The 23,446-nt window shown below is 44.6% G+C and overlaps 1 protein-coding gene across 10 annotated transcripts in view; it reads right to left on the reverse strand.

The window, feature by feature from the left end:
- Nucleotides 1-8,823: 8,823 nt before the first annotated feature.
- The window catches only part of SGCD (sarcoglycan delta), a 315,949-nt gene continuing 301,326 nt past the window's right edge, over nt 8,824-23,446 (reverse strand). For all 10 annotated transcript variants that reach the window (XM_021552248.2, XM_077786667.1, XM_077786666.1 and 7 more), the window contains 2 exons: nt 19,256-19,379; nt 8,824-17,569 (listed from right to left, as the gene is read on the reverse strand). In XM_021552248.2, coding sequence (XP_021407923.1) covers nt 17,396-17,569; nt 19,256-19,379 — 298 coding nt within the window. In that variant the 3' untranslated portion in view covers nt 8,824-17,395. The remainder of the gene's footprint in view (nt 17,570-19,255; nt 19,380-23,446) is intronic.

Raw genomic sequence — 23,446 nt, forward strand, 5'->3', positions numbered from 1 at the left:
TGTCTATAAATGTTTCATTGCTATGAATATTTGCTGAAGATCTGTTCCCCAGGCACTAATTACAGGGGATAGAAAATGATTTTTAAAATTCTCTTTTATATTTTTATCCAGATAACAATTAGGTAAGATTAACAAAACTGTTATTGACTACAATTTTTCTTTCTTTTCTCTTTTAAAAACATCTGGAGACAGTGATTAGGGAGATTAAAAGATTAAACCTCTGATCTTTCTACAACAGGCCAAAGTTGATGGGAACTTTATTCTCTGAACTGTATCTCAGGTAAATTAATGGGTCCATGAGGGAGCTGAGTTGATGTGCCCAAAGAAGAAATCAAAGTGCAGTAAAGGCAGTCACTGTATGCCTTCCAAAATGGAGGTAATCCCCTCAGTGTGGGCCTTGGCGTTCCCAAAGTCTGTGTGAATCTCTTGGCAGTTCAAAGGGAGCTGATTTGCCCCTCGGTCTGCAACATTTCTTCACTGGTGTCCTCTGAAAAAAGGCAGCTCAGCCATGTGGGAGAAGAGCTTCTCCACCTCCTCCTTCACTCCTGCTCTCAGAACTGGGATCCTCCCTCCACTGCTCACCCAGCGCCTCTCACTGGGACCAAGCCCTGCACCTTCACCAACAGGTTCCTCTGCAGAGCAGAGCCTACAAATGCTCCTAAGATTGCTTGTGGGAACACTTGCTTACAACTGCTCTTAAGTGCTAATGGAGCTGTTCAGCCATTAAAATGCCACCTGCACTGAAATGCAGCACTGTGCTGAGTCGGGATCGTCTTCAACCGGTTCTGTTTGGGAAGCTCTGGGGGGAGTAATGAAGTGCTCTGGTCTCACAGAGCTGAGCAGCAGATCAAAAGCTCTGCTCAGTGCTGAGGTGCTGATGCTCATCCAGAAAATAGAAGTGTTGACCTGTACATTAAAGCAACCTGCATGAGTTTTGAGAAACCAAGGTTCAGCTTTATAAGAGGGATTATCCTTCTCTTTTTAGCAGCGAACAGAAGTTAAAGTCGCTGCTTGATGGGTTTTAGATGACAGCTAAAATTATATGGTCTGACAGGCTTCCTGCTTAAGGTAGAAGGTCAGCTTCCATGGTATCAGGAATCATTCATTTTATACTGGTTCTGGATTAATAGAGGTTTCTTTTATAAGTTTCAGCCTGACTCCAGTATAAAAGCCTGTAGACAGACATGGGAAAGCAGATTGTCTCCTCCTAGGTGTCTCAAAACTCAATACAAGCTGCAAGACTTGAGCAAAAGATAACTGCTGTAGGTATCTTCTAGTGATGACACGTGGGTTCTGCTTCATTTCTTCTTTCCCTGAGCTTCTGCTTTTCCCACATTTTGTCTAAGCCTTTTAGATGAACAACTTCTGCATGATGGAGGATGCAAATAGAAGAGTTCTGTGATGACCTCTGCAAGAGGGCTGCAAAAGTGCATTTCTCCTAAAATCAGATACTGGACTAGAACTAGAAAAGGGTTCAGTATTCAGGTTATCTGAAGCTTCTTTGAGACAATTACTTTAGTACATATTAGTGAAGAATGTCCTATGAAATGCATTAATCCCAGAACAGAGATACTAAATGGTTTATATGGAACTGTTCTAAGCATATGTTTTCCTGGACTCTGGCTTCATGCATTTGTCCCAAAGTCAATTTCCTCAAACAATTTGCTCTGCCTAATTTTATCATAAGACTGAAAATTTGCAAGTTTGGATGGAATTCCACTTTGCAGTGAGGAGCCAGAAGTGATGGTTCTTTGCTGAATATTAAATATTTCCCCCTCCAAGGGAGCTCCTCCAGGTCTGTGCCCAGCAGTGGCTGCCCTGATAGATGAGTGTGAGGTATTGGCAGAGACAAGCAGTTTCAGGGCCCTGAATGGAAAGTTCAGCTCTTTTGTCCTACCTAACTAGATGTCAGATGTTAATTCTGCCTTGGAGGTGACTCAGATCTCTCTTAATTCTTGGGCTAGAGCAAGGTGAACTCGCTTGGGTGAGCCTCAGGATTTGGATCTGTATAACCAGAGTCATCCCCATGTGCTGCTCTTCACAGGGGCTTCATGTCTAGCCAGGGAGTGGAAAAAATGCTGGTTCCACATTAAATTCATGTTACTTGCTTGCCTTTATCATTTTGGAAAGCAACTGCTTGCATCTCAGAGGTGTCTGACCTGATGGCTGTAGAATATACTGCAGAGAATGTCAAACCAACCTCTCCAAACTTCTGCCAGTTAGAGGGAAAATAATCAGAGAAATACATCTGTCAGTCTCTTGCCAGCTGGACATCTAGGAAATACAAAGTGATCCCAGAAAAGTTGGTGCACTGAGGCATTTTAACAACTATTTGCTAAGCAAACATTGGTAATTAACAGGGACCTGGAGATCATTGCCTGTCAGGTGCTCCCTGAGCCTGGCATCTTATTACCCAGTGTGCAAAAAAACACTCCTTGGTGTCAGCTTTCACCTTGGGAAGGGCTCCAGGCAGAAACCAGAAGCAGTGCAGTAACATTTGATGAAGAAAGGCAGAACAAAGCAGTCTTGCATGGGGCTCTCCTGCACCTGTGATTTTGGACTCATCTCCTCAAATTGTCTTTCTTCTGGAGAAAGCCCCAACTTTCTTTGAGAGAGGAGCTGAACCCAAGCTAGTGTTCAATTCTCCCCAAAAACTGTACTAAAAAGAGCTGGTTTGTCCTACTACTGCTCTGCTGCAAATTCATTTTCTTTCCTTTGGAATGAGCTAAGCCTGAATGCTGGAGGCCTCCAGCTCTCCCACTATTTGAGAAGTCATGGCTATTTCAGGGAGATATATATATATATATATATATAAATATATATATATGTATGTGTGTGTGTGTGTGTGTTGTAGTTGACTCCTTGCTCCCTCATTTCTCCCCAGCACAAGAGAACAGGGAATCTTCCATCTGGCCAGGAGAGGGAAGGAAACATGAGCTCAAGATGGATGTTGGCTATTGCTCCAACATTGCATTAATTCTATATGTATTTTGTCTGCTGTGTTTAACTTTTGACTCTCGGTATTAACAAGGAAGAAGAGGAACTGTCTTTCCAGGGAGACATTCAGTAAAATTTTATCTTTCTGTGCATGAAAGACAGACTAGCCAAGGAAAATACCAATTCTCACCACAATGGTGATATTTGCCTGTCCTCTAACCCTGTTCTCCCATGTTGACACTGCCTTCACATTTGCCATGCAGCAGCAGATGTCAGGGCTTCAGTAATCAGCAGCAGTCAGAGTGTTTCTTCCAAAGACTCAAAACTTGCTTCTCTCTAAAGATGAAGACCTGGAGGTCCAGGCCTCCAAGCATTGCCTGTGGCTTTTTGTGTGACAGCATTCATCCATCTGCTTGGGATTCACTGAACACATCATAGACATTGAATAGCACAAGGCAGGAGATAATCTGAGAGAGAGCTGAGTGTCTTGGTAGCCCAATCTTGCTCTTGCCAGACTCCCAGCCTGGTATTTATCTGCATGAGTGGGAAATATTCCTGGTCCCCAGGATCCTGCTTCCTTCTCAGGTAACAGAGGAGTCCTTGGCTGCCCATCCCTGCAGACCTGACTGCAAGTCCATCAGCTTAGGCTGGGAAAAGTTGGCTTTAAATGGAGCATTTGCTGAAGGGATGCTTCAGTCTGCTTTAGCTGCTCCCTGTGCCCCCAGTGAGCCCTCTCACCCTGAGGAATCATAGCTGGGAGCTGTCAGGATGTCAGAGGCTCTGGCTGCCAGCTCCCCACCCAGCAGAGCCAGGACTGGCTTTCCCTCTCAGGCGAACTGGGATGTAATCCATCCCATTTTCCACAATGACTGTAATCCCAGTACTGTTTATTCAAGCATGGAAGTGCTACAATTAGAGCCAAGGGCTTTAAACATCCAAATGATGCCATTGGCAGGGCTTGTGCTCCAATGAGTGAACTGCCAGCACCTCCTGTGTGATTTGTGCAGCCTTTTCCCAGCCCAGAACTGAAGTGCCTCAGGAACCTAAGTGGATGAAAGGTCTTTTCCAGCCTCACCTCTGACTCCTCCAGCACACCTTGTCTTTGGGCTTGAAACACCTGGCATGGCTGAAGGGACCTTCTTTATCTTCTGACACTTTTAAACCCTCATTCTAGGCAGAACAATCTTCTATCTGAATGCTGGGTGAAGTCCTAAATGCCAGAAGAGGAAAGGCTTAAATTCCTCTGGGAGTCTTTCTTTTTAATTTTTTTTCATTCCTCTCCTGCCTTTTCCACTACAAGGAGTGAGACTCCAGGAGACTCCACTTGGCTCCTGGGGCTGAGGGAAGACCGAGAAATTGCCACTAGAGCCACGCACTGTGTTTAATTTCTCATGGACATGATAAATTCCAACAGCTAGAAATCTTGAGGGGTGTAGAAAAACCCAAGGTGAGAAATCACAGCCTGCTAGATTTTGCAGTTCAGCGAGGATCATTTAGAATGGGCCATTTATCTAACTGCAGCCAACTGAGCTTTTCACAGGATCATTACATATGACTTAATCTCTGCACAGAGCAAACCCAAATAAGCCAGGACAGTTCCAGTGTCACTCCCCTGCCAAATCCTCCAGGGAGTGTATTCTTTTCTGGATCTGACCAACGAGCAATCACTTCTAGATTTGCTGGAGTGTTTCTGGATTTGCAACCTCCCAAGCCTCTCCTGCCTCTGTTCTCCTGCCAGCTGCAACATCTCCCCTGCCCCTGCCCCAGGAGCTGCTGAATGCAATCCAGGAAGCCACCCAGGTTTGTTTGTGCCCAAGCTCCCTGCTGGTGCTGGGGAAAGCAGGTGCCCAGCAGTGTGTGAGCCCCAGAGCCTGGCACACAGTGCTGGGAGAGCCGCAGGACGGGGCTCAGCTGCAGCCACAGTCAAAGGAGGCAGCTCAGCCTAGGGGGAGGAAAAAGGCCCACAAAATATAATTTAATGTCATGCTAAAGGCCACTGCTGGTGTGGAGCCCTCAGTGCAGAGCCCATTCCAGCACCAGGCAGGGACAGCTCATTCTACAGCCTGGCCATAAAGAATTAATTCAAAAGCAGGATGTGGCCTTTCTATCTCCTGATTTCTTAGTCCCATCATTACCCTTAAGCAGCAGCTTGTTGTACTTGTATTTTAGGTAGCAGAAAATGAGTGTGGTAGGGGTGAAGTGCTGTCACCTGGCACTGCCTGGGCGTGTGCCACATGCATATCCCACAGGCTGTGTTGGGATACTGGACAGCCTGGTGTTTGCTAGGAATTGGATTTTTGTTCTAAACTTTATTAGTGTGCAGCTCATCATGCACACTGCTAAATGTCTTCTTGCCACAGGAACAGCACTCCTGTGTCCCCTGCTGTCACCCCAGGCAGGGCTGCGCTGCCTGTTTGTGTTTCCTTTGACTGCTAAACTGCTCATTGGAAATTAAATCATAAATAATTCATTGGATGTTGCACTCCGTGCTTTAAAGTTCATAGTGTAGGAGGTGGGTTGTGGGTTTTCTCAGAAGTGGCAGTGCTTTTCTCCTTTCGTTTTTCTGTGTTAATCCTGTGTGTGTGCAGAGCTCCCACTGCAGCCTGTTGGTTCTGCTATAGATGTTTTAATGCCTTTCTAGCAGGTGATAGTTATTCTCAAATTTAGTTACTATGGTTCATGATTACTGTGTTGCAAAAACTCTCTTTAGAGATTGCGGTTTGTTGTAATACCCAAATGATTTTTGGGAGTAGTTACAATTGACAGAAAAATAATAAATTACTCAGCAATGCACCTTCCCCTGTCCCATGCATGCACACATATGCACTCACACTTCCCAATCAGTCATTTATTAGTCCTAAACCTGATGATGCTGGACAGCAATGAGAAGTTTTTCATCTCCCTGGTTTCCCAAGGCAGGCTATGGTTTTTTGGGTGGGCCTTACAGCAAACATGGCTCTCTCTGGGACCAGTGTCACCTCTAACACTGCTGGGACCTCCCTAGTTTGTTTCCAGAAAAGCATTAAACCCTGTATAAATAGGTAAAATATGAAAAAAGGGATTTTTTTAATTACTTTTTTTATTTTGTCTTATCTTTTGTTTGTTTTCTTGTCTTCCCAATCTGGCAAAGCAGATGCAAGACCCACATCCAATGATTAAAATCCCATCTCAGTCATGTGTAGCATCCTTCAACTGGCTTGGAGCTCTCAGCTGCTAAACTCAAGTTGCAGGTAGAGTTTAGGCCAAGTAATGTATTTTTTTTTGTTGTTGTTTTAAGACATGCTGAAATGCCAAGCAGCACTGCAATCCTACTGTCCTCTTTGTACTTGTGGGTTATGCTGGCATTTAAAATATTCCTGTTTCCCAGCCTGAGTCTGGGGGTGGCATGGGAATAGGGCTCTCAGAGGATCATTCAGGTTGGAAAAGACCTCTAAAATCACCAAGTCCAACCATGAACCCAGCACTGCCAGGTGCAGGCAGTGTGCAGGAGAGGTGGGAATGGGGGAGCCTGGGCTGGTGACAGCTCTGCTACTGTGAGGAGAACAGAAAACCAGGTCAGGGAGGTTATTCCAGACACAGCAATGCAGTTCTGTGCCTCTCCCCTCCCTCCACATAGGCACTGAATGGAGCCAAGCAGATGGGGATGTGCATTCCTCAGCGAGGAGGCAGGGGGCTGGTATTCTGCCTGCACTGCTCTGCTGCTCAGGAGACTGAAAGCCAAGCCCAGAAACAGGGTAAAAAAAATGCCCACGTAGGTGTGAAAGGGGAAATACCAGAGCTGGTCATACACAGGCCTGGTTGTGTGATGGCCTAAAGCAGAGCTGTTATGTGCAGAGCTATTCACAAACCCCAATTTTAATAAGTGCAGATCATATCAGTAATGTAGATTACAATAGTCCAATAGTGTGAATCAAATATTTAAAGACTACTTACACTCTGCTTTTTATCCTGAAATGACTGCAGAAAAGAGCCAAGTTCTTGCTGCTGGCTTGACTTCATGCTTTTTCTCTATTAAATGAAGCCATGTAATTTTCCTCTGGGATACATTTGGCACTGGAGCTATTTAGGTCTGAACCTTCATCACTAAATTGAGGAAGATTTTTCAGTTCTGTTTAAGGAGAGAAGAATCAAGGTCATAGCACTGGAGAAAAACTGTTAAAAACAGATAGTTCTCCTTGCTGATTTTCTGGCCACTGTTCATAAAAATAAAAAATAATCACTCAGATTTAACAACTGAACTTCAGCAGCAACTTCTGTACTGAGCTCATATGAAAAATATGAAAACCCAGCTGCACATAAAGTTTTAAGCAGTGGAAGTTGTTATCATTTTACAGAGTATGAAATGGACTAATTTTATCTTAATGATTCTTCATTTGGCAATTTATTGTTTATCTTGGCTATTTAGGATTAAAAAAAAAAAGGAAACAATCACCTGTAGGGGTAAGAAAGAAAGCAAGAAAAAATTGGGAGATGCTTCTTAAAAAGTGAAGAGCAAGATACTTGGGAGGAAATTACATTTTGATGATTTTCCCAGGAGCTGATTTTGGAAGCCAAATCCTGGTTTTGGCTTTCCAGACTTAAAAAAGAAATGGTGCAGATGCTGCTGCTGTTGAGCACCACCCATCATTTCTAGCATGGGGGCACTGCAAAGATGCTGCTGCTCAGGCTGAGCTGCTGAACTCGTCAGTGCTGAAATCCCAGCCCACTGAGGCAGGTGCTGAGGATTCCCAGGGCTGGGGAAGGTGCTGGCACTGCTGCCATGGCACTGCTGGTGCTGCTCAGCCACACAGAGCTGCCTCTCCTGGGGGCTGGGCACCTCCTGCCAACGTGCTGCTTGATGGGGGTCAATTCATGAATTATTCCATTGTCGGTTGGTTGGAAATTCCAAATTCAGGACAATAACTGCAGCTGAAGTTTAGCTGAAAGATATCTTTTATATTTTTAAAATATTTTTTAAAGGACAAACATCCAAGACCCAGTGAGGGACCAGAAAACTCTGTGTGCCCACCCAGCAGAACTGAAGGAACTTATGTGGAGCCTGGAAAACAGCAGCCTCTGCAAACTGATAAACAAGTGTTCCTCCAGCCTGGATTCTGGCTGCGTCCCAGTGGGGACTGGGCTTTTTCTCTCTGAGGGGTTTTGAAGGCACAAACAACTTTCCACCCAGATTGAAACCTTGCAATTTGTTCAGATAATGAGCCTCAATCAATGCTCTCATTTACTAACAAAATCCAGGATGAACAAATTCATATTTAAAACCCAGCTCCTGCAAAATGCCCTCAGAAGTGATTGCCTGGCATGTGCAGAGTCACCAATGAGCAGCTGATTAGTTGGCCAATTAAAATAAAACTGATGGATCATTAAAGCAGCCAGAGGTTTCCAACAGGCTTTTTGTGACTTGGTCCAGAGGCTGTTGATTTTGGGGTTTAATTTTTTTTTTTTTTTAATTAATATATTTTCACAGGCAGGCTTGAGCTTCTGCTTCCTCCAGTGTGTGCAGGTGGGGATCTGTTCCTGGATGTGTGCACCCAGCTCTGGGCACTCTTGGAAAAGCCTGAGCTCCTGCTGGTTTGAGCACAAGCAGCACCAGATTCTCTTCACCAGCAAGTGATGCTCTCTGAGAGGTTTGTGATACTCAGTGCCTGCAGCAGGTCTTGGCTGTGAGTCTCTAATATCAGGGCAAAGGTGAGAAAATCTACAAATATAAGAAAGATTCAACTTTGCCCATAGAAAAAATTCCTTTGTTGATTACAGGTTTTCTTCCAACAGCAATTCGCAGAAATTCTCATTCCATCTTCTACAGCATTTTTGGCATAAATACATCCAGGTTCTTGCTCCTGTGAAACAGATCACTCAGTGATCAACAAAAAAAATCCCCAACATCTCTTTCCTTCTTAACAATCATTATTTTATTAATATATTTTACAAGATTGCAGTTGAAATCATTTAAATACAAACTTTTTTTTTTATACAGAAAGTGTAATAAAGTTAAAATAGTTCCTTGTGTAATTCATAGCATTATTGCAATGCTTACAAAATTTTGCATAGAGTGTGCAAGGATTGATGTTATTTGATACAAAAAAGCTTTATATTTTCCCACACAACCACACACATACATAAATTAAAAAGGAAAAAAAAAAAAGCCAAACAAATCTGAATTTTGTCATGAGAACTGTGATCAGACTTTAAATTCATTTTGTCCTGTTTACATGATCAAGGTCATTGGTGGTTTTCAGAGTAGAGGTCAGACAAAGTGTTTTCCCATCACAGATGAAAACTGCTGTAGCATAGGGGTCATGCCTTTTCTGCTGCTGCTGTAGATGAACAAGGTTTCCTTTGACTCTCACTGAATGTTTTGCTGTTGGCTCTACATATATGGAGATTTTTTTGGTGAATATTGACAACTCTATTGGCATTTGCTCGCAGGGAAACTAATTCAAATACGAGGTGGGAAAAAATAAACAAAGCCACAAACAAAATCCAAATCCAGCAGCTCAGTCCCTTCCCTGCTCCCAAACTACCAACAGGGCAGATCCAGACCAAGGTCTGGGTCACAGCTCAGGGAAAGCTCTGGCCTAGGCAGGAATGCAGGTGTGAATGCTGCCCACTAAGCCCTTCTCTGACAAACACACTGGACACTGCTTGCTCAGATCTGCCCTTTCTGAGGTTTCTGGCACACTCTTACTCTGCAGGATTTGTTCATCTTCACTTCTGGGCTCACTCCGATAACCCACAAAAAGTGACAAGAAAGTGAATTCCTCCAGCAGTGCCTGCCTCAGGAGTTCCTGCTCTCAAGGTGGCCAAAGGCTTGTGAGAACAGCACCCAACAACGAGCAGCATCATTTATCCCACTCAGGCACAGGCACACATCATCTGGTACCATCTGCAGAACCACTAAAACTGCCAAAGTGTCTCATTATCTGTGACAGACTGCACAGGGCCAGAGGAGGACCCAGCCAAAGACAAAAATCATCAGGCTGTGGTTTGGTGTGGGAGGTCACTCCCTGCTCTAAGGCAGCCACCCTGGGGAGATCCAGCTGGTGGGCTTTGCAGCTAAGGGAGTGTGAGAAAAGCTCTGGCAGCAGCAATATTTTTTCAGCTACAATCCAAGCCTCAGCAAAAATAGCACCACCCACAAATAATTGCTCTCTTGCTCTCCAGCGTGAGCCTGCCTTAAGATGTTTCAAGGACTCCATTATGAGGAAATTTTTAAAAGACCAAAGGATATACATTGCTTTAGGAAGAGATAATGCATTTAGCAGTAAAGGTTTTGGAGGGCTCTATCTCCTATCAGTGGTTAAGCCTTTGAATGGGGAAAAAAATGTAAGAGTACAATGCAATTTAAAATTCCTGTTACATGCAAAGATGCACATGACTTGTGCCTTGCAATGGGCCTGTTCCTATAATGACAAATATGCTAGAAGTGGTAAAACTTTTCATTTGGGTAGGACCCGATGAGAGGCTCCAAAGAGGCCTTTTTAATCTCAGAAGAGAAGACTGCTTAGCTAAAGCTGCAAGTTTTTATCTGAAGCGTTTGGTGGCACAGTGTAAATGTAAAATTTTCACAGAAATTGCCCCTGATATTTTATCTTCCTGATGGAAAGCTTCAACCAACTAAATGAGGCAAACATACAATTACATATCATTTCACAGTGGACCTATCCCTCCTATTCTTCAATCCCTGTTAAAAGCTAACAAAAGCTCAATCCATGGAGATCAGCTGCCTCAAAGGAAACCTGACTTCCTCTGAACAGGCAGCCCATCTCTCCTGACTGGAGATTACAAAATCTGTGCCACCACAGGGCTCCAGCTGCAAGAAGGTGAGACATGTCCTGGGAGAGACACCAGTGCTAACTTTGCTGCAGGAATGACACTTGTAGCAAATTAATTTTTAAGGGACTTGCACCTCTAGTTTAAAGTGATTTGGATAGGAAATCTCAGTGGGGCACGCTGATTGTATTTCCTTCTTCATTTCAGATAAAAATCCTGCAGCTTTAAATATCCATCTTTTCCTGTGTTCTTTACACCGTGTGTCGCTTTTCACAAGGGCACAATACAATTCAAGTGGCAGGACAAGAGAGGCTGAAATGATAAAGCCTCAGGGCTGGATGTTCATAACCAGGGGCCTCTCAACCACAGCAGACTTAAAAGCTTTCTAAATACAAGCTATTCACTATAATTTCCATCCAAGCCCCAAGCCACTGTGGTTATTGTGGATGGAAACAACACCCCAGCAATCTTGAACAGCCCGAGCTCTAAGTGGTTTCAGTGACAGTAATTCCACTGAGCTCCATGAAAAGATCAAGCATAATTGCCACCATATTTAGCAAAATGGACGTTATTAATTTAAAGTATAATAGTGCAAAGGGACAGAGACGTTGACTGCATTACTGTGATTAGGGTGATGTCTCTCCCCATTTCTTCCCCTTCCCTCCTACCTGCCTTGTTTAATTCACTCCACTCTTGCTTGAATAACCTCAGCACCACGTCAGTGTTTAACCCTGCTCCACTCACAGCCATAAGCTTGGCTACATAAGCTGTGAATGGACAGCAAGTGCCAGGCAGAATTTACCTGAAGTCCCCAGTTTTATGGTCATGCCACTGCTACATGCAGGTTTTGGGGTTTGGGGGCTGCTGGATTTGGGGGCTGCTGGATTTGAGGGCAGGATGCCACCTACCAAAACATTATACAGCAATTTCAGTGCAGAGGAAAAAGAGGTTAAAATGGGGAAAAGAGAACAGTTGCCAGGATCACGTTCCTGAACAGCCAGGGCAATAAAAAGGCTGGTATTTTCACATTCAAAAAGCACCAAAGCAGCGCTTGGCAAAGCTTGGCAGGAACACGCCCCGTGCTTGCTGGGGTGAATTCTGGATGATGACATTTCAAAATTTAAAATGTCAGCCATAAAAAAGAGCACAGCCTCTAACTTTTCTTTCTTTTTTTTTTTTTTTTTTTTTAGTGTAGGTACTTCTGAAATGAAATCATTGCAGCAGTTACTCTTCTCCACAAAGCAGCCACTGGAGCTCCTGCCCTGCTAATGCTCCAGTGAACAGCTGGCACCATTTACTCAGTTTATTTATACTTCTAGCCCAGGATGATGTCTTTAAGCTTTCTGGGCTATTTCTCCACATTTCAGATTTCAGGTAACCTTGCCCTCTGCACACATTTCAAGATTTTTCACATTATTTCCTCCTCTCCCCGTTAACCATGTTAGAGCCTTCCTGCCACTTTATTCTATCAAATGAAGCTTTATGATACACCTGCATTTTTCCTGCCCAGTTCAGAAAAAGCACCATTAAAGTTAATGCATTTCAGGTGTGACAGCAACCAGAGAGGGATAAACTTCTTGAAGTCTTTGGTCTTTGTCTCACTCTCTTTTGCAATGTGAAACTTAAAGCCATAAAACAAACACAAAGAAAATTGGCTTTTGTTGTAAACAAGTGTATATGCGAGTGTGTGTGTATTTGTGTGCACGTATGAGCATCTTATGACAACAAGATGAATTTTCACTAGGTTGTGATGTGAGCTAGCCTTCTCAAGCTCCACAGGAATCTCCCTTTAACCGTGGAGCAGTTTCTAGAGAGGGATTTTTACTTAGCCTTTATTTTTCTATACCATATACTGCAGTTTGTATTTTTAGGCTTATGTCTTCAAACTTTCTGCTTGTGCAATGTGGTAAATCATACGAGGAGAAAAAACCCCACAACCCTTCCAGAACACAGCTGTTAGACAGCACATGACTGAGGTAACCAAATACAAATCTTGCACACACTCATACCTCTAAAAAGGAATACCTGGAGAGGCTTTATACATATTGTAATAGTTACTGGCTTCCCCTTCTGATGGTGTCCTTTACTGTTAACATTTCTTTGTACTCTTTAACTGCCTATTTCACTATGGGGTAATACACATCAAAATGAAAAAAAACTCAAACAAACCAACAGCCAAAAAAAACCCACAAAGAAACCTGGAGAATGGGTACAGATGTACAGCCATTATCAGGATCTCTGCTTTTGCTCATGGCAAAGTCTTCTTACTTTAGAAGACCCATCCTACCTCAGCTGTGACAGAAGGGTCACACACTACATATGGAGAAGGTTCCAGTCATAGGTGAGCACTCACTGTCATTCTCCTGACCCTTTCCTGAAGTGTCACATTTACAGCAAACTGGACAAAGTCCTGCAGTCCTATAAAGAAACCTAAATGCATTTATGAATCCTGCATGGCTGCCTGGCACTGGTGGCACAGTGCCATGATTAGCATTTGGGTGGGGTTTTAGTGCCCACAGCTGCAGTGCAGGGTCTGGTTCAGCCCCACAGCCACCCCAAGGGCTGGCAGTGCTCCCACTGCCCCCAGATGTCACCTGCCCAGCTCCCAGCTCAGGCCATGAAGTCATCACCATCTCTCAGCAGACACAAACTAAACTCCATTTTGAGATCAGCAAATGCTCCACTGAACTAAACTTCAGGCCCAATTAACAACAAAATACACAGACCCTTGTTTGCCTCTGGCATTTTATAAGTGGTAGGTAGAGCACATGGATTAAATTCTGGCCAGGGTTTAAATGGATTCAGGGAAAAGCAGCCCACAGAGGTACAGCTACTGTGAGGGAACTCTGGGCAAGGCAGGAGGAGAAGGGACTCTCATGCACTTGCCTTGTCCAACAGGAGTCAGCCACTCCACAACAAACTGTGGAGTGCGAGATGGCCGGATGTGTTAGCAGGCAGCTTTTTACACAAAATGCCTGTTTTTTCCCATGGGATCTGAGACACAGTCCTGTTTGCTCTGCTTTCATAGAATCCTGGAATGGTTTGGGTTGGAAGGAACCTTAAAGATCATCCAGTTCCAGCCCCCTGCCATGGGCAGGGACACCTGCCACTAGATCAGTCTACTACAAGCCCCGTCCAACACTACCAAGGATGGGGCATCCAGTTTCTCTGGGTAACCTGTGCTAGGGCTTTACCACCCTCACAGCAAACAGTTTCTTCCTAATATTTAACCTAACCCTGCTTGCTGTCAGTTTGAAGCCATTCTTCCATGCCCTGTTACTCCCAGCCAGTTAAAAGTCCCTCTCCAGCTCTCTTGGAGCCCCTTTAGGCACTGGATGGGGCTCTGAGTCTCCCTGGAGGCTTTTCTTCTCCAGGTGAAGAGCCCCAGCACTCCCACAGGAGCTCCAGCCCTCAGTGCATCTTTTTGGTCTCCTCTGGACTCACCCAAATGTGTCCCCACCTTTCTGATGTTGGGACCCCCAGAGCTGGACACAGCACGGCAGGTGGGGTGTCACAAGAGCTCAGAATCCCTTCCCTTGACTGCTTTTGATGCAGCCCGGGATAGGATTGGCTTTCTGGGCTATGAATGCACTTCAGGTCATGTTGAACTTCTCCTCAACCAACAACCCAAGTCCTTCTCCTCAGGAATATTCCTGACCCATTCTCTGCCCAGCCTGTGTTTATGTTTGCCACTTGCTGACCAGCACAGGCAGCATAACCTAAACCATTGTCTTAAAACTCAAGTGGTGCTCAAATGATCTACAAGTCCCTACAGGGGTTCATTCTTTCTAGAAACAATTCCTCACATTTCAACACAATACATAATTTTATATTTTTTAAAGATGGAAACATAGTTGTAAAATATATTGAAGCAAGAATTTCTTTCTGTAGACAAAATTAAGGTACCCTTTGTTCACCTCAGAGAAGCATCTGCAGTGTTAAGGTTATTTCCTATCAGCTCCCCAGCAGAAATTCACACCAAGATATGAATGACCTTAGCAGTTTTATGGCTGTTGTGATAGGAGGTGGTGATAACCTCATCCAAGAGCCCAGCTGGGAAAAGCAGCTACTCAAAATTAATTTGTTGTGATGGAAATTGGGAGCAGCCAGAGGGTGGCACAGGGATGAGGACTGAGCTGTGCTGTGTCTGGAGCAGAGCACAGAAATCAGGATGCAGCAGCCCTGATGGGCCAGTCCCTGTGCTCAGCCCTGCCTTCCTCACCCACCTGGATACTCCCAGGGCTGGAAAGTTAATCTGATCCCTTGACAGGGAACTCTTCCTGCAGCACATGTCTTCAAACTGCTCACACAGGATTTGGTTATGGATTGGGTCACACTTGCTATGAGGTTTGTGATCAGTATTCAATGAAACAGGGAAAAAAAATCTACAGTAAATGTAGGACTATGAATGGGACTTCAGCCATGGTCCCAGAGGTAACATACACAGTACTTTGCTATAATTAACATGGTAAGAAAAAAAAAAAGTCTGTATCATTCTAGGTGCCCCTACAGTCTTAATGTATTTCATCAGTATCTGTTTTAAGTTGCACAACCAGTTCCCAAGACACCCTCCTGCCCTGCCCCCCAAATAAACTAGATTTAATAACAAGATAAATATGATGTGCTTCTCCTTGCTGAGTGCATTGACTTAAGGCATAGGCACAATTCCCCTCTTTGAACAGAGATGGTACAGTCCTGTGTCCCAATACAATTGTTACCCTGGGTGACCCTTTGCATTCAAACGTTGACTCAAGACATAATAATTACAGGAATCATTCATTAACAAATAGTTTGAATTTGTTAATATATCAGAAAAGCATTATTGAAATAAAAGGAAATAATTCAGTCCTCTTTCAGGAATGTTTTTGGGAGTGCTGCTTTGTTAGGCAGCAACACATCGAATCTAAACTCCATAGAAATCTTCTCTGAGTCCAATCAGTTTTGGATTAAGCCAGAATTGTTAATTAAAAAATAAAAAATTAAAAAAAAAAGTCAAATCCTGGTACTCTTGAGACCACAAGAAAATACATGAAAAGATGTAAAAAAAAAAGGGAATGGGCTAAATTATTTTTCAAGATTTCTGTCAGCTGTGTTTTGCCTTGAAGATCACTTGAAGAATACCAGCTTTGGTTAGATATCATTAGGGATGGGCACAGATCTGTCTTATTTGCACATGAGGTAATATTTCAAAAGCATCTGAGTGGCTTAGAAACCTTGCTGTCCTTGTGATATTTACTGTGACTTGGAAACGTTTGCTGTAATTGGTATATTTGGGGTTTTTTTAGGATTTTTACATGCATGTGGATGAAATTATGGGTCAATTTCAATGATCTGGGCTCTTATCATTATTTTCCAAAATTTCAGAAGTGGAAGTAATGTTACCAGATCAAATTTTTGTGTTTTATCCTGCCTGTGACTCCTAGACTTTAAAATAAGGAAAAAATGCAACCGTGATAAGATCCAACCACAGAGTTTGGGGGACTCAAATTCTAGAGGAACCAGCATCCAAAGCTCTTCCTTTCAGTAATCTGGCTTTGTCACAATCTTTATAAATCCTTAAAAAAAGTCTTTCATTGTCAGCATCTCTGATATTTGCAGCTTCCACCAAATCTAAGTGACCTTGGACTGTATATCTCGAAAAGAAAGATGACAAAAATTCTGGTACTGTAGCTACATTATACACTTAATTTTATGATTTTCTCAGTTTCTAGTTGATTTTCTCTGTTTCTACAGGTATTTAGGCCATGTCCAAATCTTAAATCTTCACACCTTCACACCAACTATGTTCAAAATTGAAGGTGTTAATGGGGAGTTTGTAAGGCGATCCAGGACACCTGTTAACAAAAGAGATTCAGAATTTTTCTACTTAGTCCAACTTTCACAATTTTGTTCCTTCCAATAACTAAGTACAACACCAGTTTTGCCAGCACAGAGATGATTTTAGGTTAATGTTGGACCTGATGTGTCACACCTGAATAACACAAGCCATCTTTAGCCATGGACAGGCCAGTGTTGAACGCCTTCAGAAAATCACATTTCTTATTTCAGCATGAAGGTCTGGACTTTCCTACCACCCAAGTGAATCCATCTCTCCCAACAGGGAGCCATGCTTCAAGTGATAATTAAAGAGTAATTTAACCTCAGGTATCTTGGATCACTGGAGGGGATCACCACAGCACATCTGGCTGTTTTGTTGTTTTTGAAATGATTTCTTTTTCATGCCACTGATTTAATGGTACAAAAATAATCAGAGATGCTTCTCTTCCCTTTGGATGGTGGTGGGTCTGCATTGGTTCCAGGGTCTTGCCCAGCCAGCAATCCCATTGAACATGATCAAAAACGAGGGGTGATCATTGCACCCTAATACAGAAGGGTCCAGGGGAGCATCAGATCCAATTCAGCAGATTGTACCAGTAAATTTTGGTGTGGGAAAGAGAAATGCTACACAAATGTAACAGGGTCACCCTGGGATTCCTTGTACTGAAACATCATTTTACACAGAGGATATATATATATATATATCTTATATATATTTTTTATATATATATTCACACACACGCGCGCGCACACACAAAAAAAAAGTCTTTGATAGGCTTTCTGTGTTCTAGTAAAAATAGTTGGCAGCTGGATCTGTGAGACCAGAACTGGCTTTTGTGCTGCCTGTGATGCCCCCTCTGCAAATTGTCTCTCAAAGGCAGACGCTCGTGTTTATCTGGCAGGTGGAGCTGCTGCCTGCCTGGGACAGGAACAGCCTCCCATTGGGACACACACAGAGCTCGTAGATTTTTTGCCTGGACCCTGCAGAAGAGGAAGATCCTTGAGGCAAGTTAGGTAGTTTGATTTTTGCAGAATTCAACGTTATCTGGAGTTGGAGGTGGCGAGAGAAAGAGAAAAAAAAGAGAGAATTAGCAGGGAGCTGTTATTTCTGATTTAAAGAAAGAGTTATTTCTGATTTCTGTGTTTAAAGAAGCTTCCTCTAGACAGCTCAGCTGATGCAAAAACCAGGTAGGGAAGTGTTTTAGGATGGGAAAGTCTGATACAAATTTGGTATTTGATACAAATATCTGCCTGTACCATGATCTCCAGTTTGTTTCTGCTGATGTACCCACCGTGTTTTCTTGGCTTTTGGCTTCCTGGGACACCTCCAGGAATCCAATCCCAGGTTTGGATTGATCCAACCAGAGGTACCCCACTGTCAGATGGAGAGCATGGATGATTCACACCCACCCAACCCTGCTCCTCCATCAGGATCTCTGTCACTGTGATCCCACTGCCAGTTACATTTGCAGGCTCTCAGCACTGACTTTTATGTATATTTTATGTATAATTTATGCATATTTTATGTATATGTGTAACACTTTTGTGTCTATTAAAAATAACTCAAATGCTCTAACAGTCCTAAATTCCTCCTTACAAAACAACATAAGGCAAACAACATGTGGCAGCTCTCAGACATGTGGCAGTTGCAGGGGAGTGCTCTGGTATCAGCCAAAATTCAGTAAAATAACCTGAACCCCAGAATAATACTGGATGACTGAGAATATCATCAATGACAGTAAGAATCTCCCAGTTTAGTATCCACCCATCTCATGTCCTGAAAGATACAAGTCAATTTATGGATTTTAAAAGCAACATAGTATTGAAAGCAACTGCTTGAATTTGTGAAATGCCTTGGAACTAAATCTCAGTGTATTAGGTAGGTTTTTTTTTTTAATTGGTATTTTTCAGAGGTTTTTTTTGTTAACATCCACGGTCTAGGTTTGAACTGTCTTAAAATGCAAATGTTTAGAATTAACAAAAATTGAAATTAAAATGTCTGTTTTTTATCCCTGACACTAAGATAAATAAAAACTTATGTGGGAGCCCTCTTGCCTGGAGGTTTGTGTTCCATGGGCAGCTCCTCCTGATGAGGCTCTCAATGGTTTCCCCACCAGGAGCTCCTCAGCCTCATCCTTTGGTGTCTTCCATCACTGTGGCAGGAGGGGATGAGAAAACCATCAAAACCATGTGCCCTCATGATTTTGTGACACCAGAAGAGGCTTAACCCAACACCTACTTAACTTTTGCTCTATGTTATCAGCTTTAATTGTTCTCTCTTCCCCTTTGGAAGTTTCTCCAGTGCAACAACTTGTCTCCTAATGTCCCCTTTCTTTCCAGAATGAAACATCAGCCACAAAAGCTTTTCAGATCAATACCAGTGAATTAAGCTCTTCTTATAGAATAATATATGATAAAAGATTTAATTATGCTGGCCAAGTAAATCTTGTTTTAAAGTGACAAGGAAACAAAGAATTTAGGAGCAGTGTGCATTTTACAGCTGCATAAATCTGCTGGAACAACAGATGCTATTATCCATGTACTTGAAAAATAATGAATCAGCCTTTGCCATGGAGTGAGCCTGATTTGCATGGGATGTGTTTAATCAGAGAGGGCAGCAATGAAGTCAGGAGAGCCCACTGTCCCCAGGCTTTCAAACAGAGCAGCCTGGAGACCCACAGGGCCACAGCTCTGCAGGGCACCCATGCTTGCTGCAGGGCTTTTCACTCACCTCTCCATCTTTGGATTCCAGCCTGAGCTCTGTCCTGCACGTGGCCTTCAGGCTGCCGGCCTCGGCGTTGATCTCGATGCCCTTGGGAGCCTCCATCACCAGCGCGCGCGTGGGCGACTCCAGCCTGCAACACAGAGGGGACACACGGCCCGTGGGCTCCTGCTCAGCCTGCGGGGCTGCCCTGCTGCACCTAAACCTGGGGTTCAGCTTTTGGGGCTGCCCTGCTGCACCTAAACCTGGGGCTCAGCTTTTGGGGCTGCCCTGCTGCCCCTCAAACCTGGGGTTCAGCTTTTGGGGCTGCCCTGCTGCACCTAAACCTGGGGCTCAGCTTTTGGGGTTGCCCTGCTGCACCTAAACCTGGGGTTCAGCTTTTGGGGCTGCCCTGCTGCCCCTCAAACCTGGGGTTCAGCTTTTGGGGTTGCCCTGCTGCCCCTCAAACCTGGGGTTCAGCTTTTGGGGCTGCCCTGCTGCTCATCACACCTGGGGTTCAGCTTTTGGGGCTGCCCTGCTGCCCCTCAAACCTGGGGTTCAGCTTTTGGGGCTGCCCTGCTGCCCCTCACACCTGGGGTTCAGCTTTTGGGGCTGCCCTGCTGCCCCTCACACCCTGGCTCAGCTTTTGGGGTTGCCCTGCTGCTCATCACACCTGGGGCTCAGCTTTTGGGGCTGCCCTGCTGCTCATCACACCTGGGGTTCAGCTTTTGGGGCTGCCCTGCTGCACCTCAAACCTGGGGTTCAGCTTTTGGGGCTGCCCTGCTGCCCCTCACACCCTGGCTCAGCTTTTGGGGCTGCCCTGCTGCACCTCAAACCTGGGGTTCAGCTTTTGGGGCTGCCCTGCTGCCCCTCACACCCTGGGGTTCAGCTTTTGGGGCTGCCCTGCTGCCCCTCAAACCTGGGGCTCAGCTTTTGGGGCTGCCCTGCTACACCTGAACCTGGGGTTCAGCTTTTGGGGCTGCCCTGCTGCCCCTCAAACCTGGGGTTCAGCTTTTGGGGTTGCCCTGCTGCTCATCACACCCTGGCTCAGCTTTTGGGGCTGCCCTGCTGCACCTGAACCTGGGGTTCAGCTTTTGGGGCTGCCCTGCTGCACCTGAACCTGGGGTTCAGCTTTTGGGGCTGCCCTGCTGCCCCTCACACCCTGCTGATGGGCAGGTCCTCGCCTGCTTTCACAGGAAAAGGTTCATGTGTGGTAAAACCTAAAGCAAGGAGACTTGTAATAACCAGGAGCTGGACAGGACAAATGTAGATCTGAACCAATGTGGTTAATCATACGTTCTCCCTTTATTGTTTATAAGATGGCAGTTTATATACACTTCAAAATAGTTTACAATTGTGAGCACACTCTCATTGGCAAGCAAACATTGTCTTTGTCTTAAGGTGGCTAAACTTTCACACTGCAGACCTATACTAATTCACACCCAAAAAGCCCATTGCTCTGTGCTTACACCTTAACATAATTTCTAACTGCACCACAGACTAATTTCTAACTGTGCCATAGGCTTCAAAGGCCTCACTGAGGCCATATCTGAGGTATAGGCTGGGGTAGCTCAACCTTCACTCCAAATATAAATCGTGTCCTCTCTCTCTCAGAAATTCTGCTACAAAAACCCATTCCCCATCGTAGATCTGATCTGCTGACATTCCACACCAGCTTTACTACACTGGCCCGAGAGAAAAGGGGCAGTGAAGCCACCCCCAAGGTCAGCTTGCTCTTATTTCTGGTTCAGCTTTCTCACTGATCAGTGCTAACAGGATATCAGCAAAGCTGAGCACCTAGACAGAGGGTGCAAGTGTTTCTCTTCCTCAAACCACTGTTCAAACAGGAATAAATTAGTTCTCCTGACTTCCTACAACGTGAGGTTTGGAAGGGTTTAAGGATACAAGGAAATCAATGAAAACAACCAGGCTGAAGACCCCAGAATTTGTGGTCTCCAGTCCTAGGCTCACATCACACCAGGTATGACCATGTGTTCTGCAGAGCTTCAGCCCCTCCTAACCATTGATACACTTCACAGGCCTCTGTCACAGCACTGTAACACAGCCAGACCTTTAACTTCAGCTACTGGGGTTAATGCTGTAAAGTGCAAAAGCACAAAGTTCAGTCTTCCTTGTTCATCATCCATTTTTGGGTCTTCTATTGCACTTGTCTCTTTCTTATTACTCTCTGTATTGCAAATGGTTATAAAAAACCAACTCCCCCTCCTTGGGAATAGCCTCTGAGTTGATTTAATCATCATTTATTTACTGTAGGATCACAAGATGTAGGCTGTGGTCTCCTCAGGTGAAGCAGATGGGAGGGCTGGAGCAGAAGTTCCTCTGCTTGGCCAGTTTTGGGCTGGCAGCACTGACTGAAGCTGGGCACGGGGCAGCCCAGCACCACCCCCAGCTCTCCTGGGCAGCTCTCAGGGTTTGCCTGCATCAGCTCTTTCTCTGTTCTCCATATATAATCATTTCTGCAAGTAAGTGTGCTCTTAAATGGACTCCTGCTGGTACTGAGACAACATTATGGGAGACTGAGGGAATTCAGCTGTATTTATTGCAGCCAACAGTTCAATAAAGCATAGGCACAGCTCCCTCTCTGTGGCACTTTTCAAGTTATGACTTTCTCTCTTTTCAGTGTCTTCATGTTGCTGCTTTTTGAACACCTTTCCCTCAAGACCCCAAACTTATGCATAGTTTCCTGGCTGACTTAGCTAAATCTAAATTTCAGGGAGCAATCGAGGCATATGCAGCCTAAGGAATGAGCATGATCTCATGGATAGCACCCTCTGCACAACCCTTCTGAGCTGCTTTTTGTTTTCTGCAGGGAAGCCACATTTTATGTGAATTTCTTCTGATTGCTTCCACTAGTATCACCCCTCAGCTGGCTCCTGTGTGAGAAGCCTAAGGTTCAGACTGCTGTAACTCACTTTTTTTTTTTCCCTGCCTGACTGAATTGCAGACTGCATGGAGGACAAAAAGCTGTCTGACCTGTATTTTCCCTGGAGATTTCTGCCCAGGGACTCAGTACACTCTCACCCTTGCTGTACCTCACAGGCTGGTGTTTTCTCTGAGAAACAAAGGACCCTCTGCTTGCCCTAAGGCCCCAGGATCTGTGCTGCAGGATGTGGCATGCAGGCACACATTCCTTCTGCTCCACAGGCAGCATCCTCAGGAGGAGCAGCAGAGAGCTTGGGCCACTTATATCTTAAATAATGTAGCTAAATTCACCAGAGGATGTGTCCAAACCCCAGGACAGCTGAGGTAATCTGAGGATAAAATAATTCCTAAGAACATGGCCTGGTGACTCTCCAGCTCTCCAGCATCTCAGTGACTCTCCAATTTCTTTGATGTCCTGGCTGTCTCAATATATTTGTTCATCTGTTAATCTTTTAGCTCTTCTATCCACTGAGAAATAAATCTCCTAGGTAGAAAGCAGTGTTCAAACACCCCAGTGCAAACACATCCTTTGCAGCAGCCCTCAACTCCTGCCCTGTGCAGGAGCAGCCTCCCAGTCCCAGACCTCTACTGCAGAGTGAGGAGAGCTGGGAAATCTGTGGAAGTCCTGGGGAAGGGTCAATAGAGGAGTTTCTTGAACATCTTATCCTATGCACACTGGTGCCCTGAACAGCAAACTGAGCTGAAATTCAAGGCTTGAATAAGCTACCAATGATGCGGAGTATCCTAGACAACACTGCCCCAAAGTTTTATTCTTTCATGTGTAACAAAGGGACAGAGTTATTCTCCCTCCTCCACCCAAAGAAGTGGAATAACAGCATCTTGTAAACACTGTTGAAAACCATGTGATTTTTGGATGCATTCTAATCCATGCAGGGCTTCTTTCCTCATGGAGGCATGAAGGACCCTCCCAACAGCCCATGGTGTGATGTGGGACCAGGACAACAGCAGCCAGGGCTTTGCTGCTGCTCCATCACCCTCCTCATCGAGCTGACCCCCACCCCACCACCCCAAATCACAGCCTCAGACAGCTGCAATCCCGCTGATTCAACCCAAACCCAGTCCTTTAATGCTGAAAATACAACTTTAAAGCCCAGGGATCTTTTTAGAAGCTTAAAACTACAGAAATATTTGAAAATACAACAACAGCAAAGTGCAGCTCTTTCAGTAATGAAAACCTTGGTCTGCAGTCCACATGACTTTGCACTGGTGCTGTGGTTTGGAGCCTGACTCTTCTCTCTTCTCTATGTTCCATATTAC

This window comes from Lonchura striata, chromosome 15 (assembly GCF_046129695.1).
Source record: "Lonchura striata isolate bLonStr1 chromosome 15, bLonStr1.mat, whole genome shotgun sequence".
Classification (NCBI taxonomy): Eukaryota; Metazoa; Chordata; class Aves; order Passeriformes; family Estrildidae; genus Lonchura; species Lonchura striata.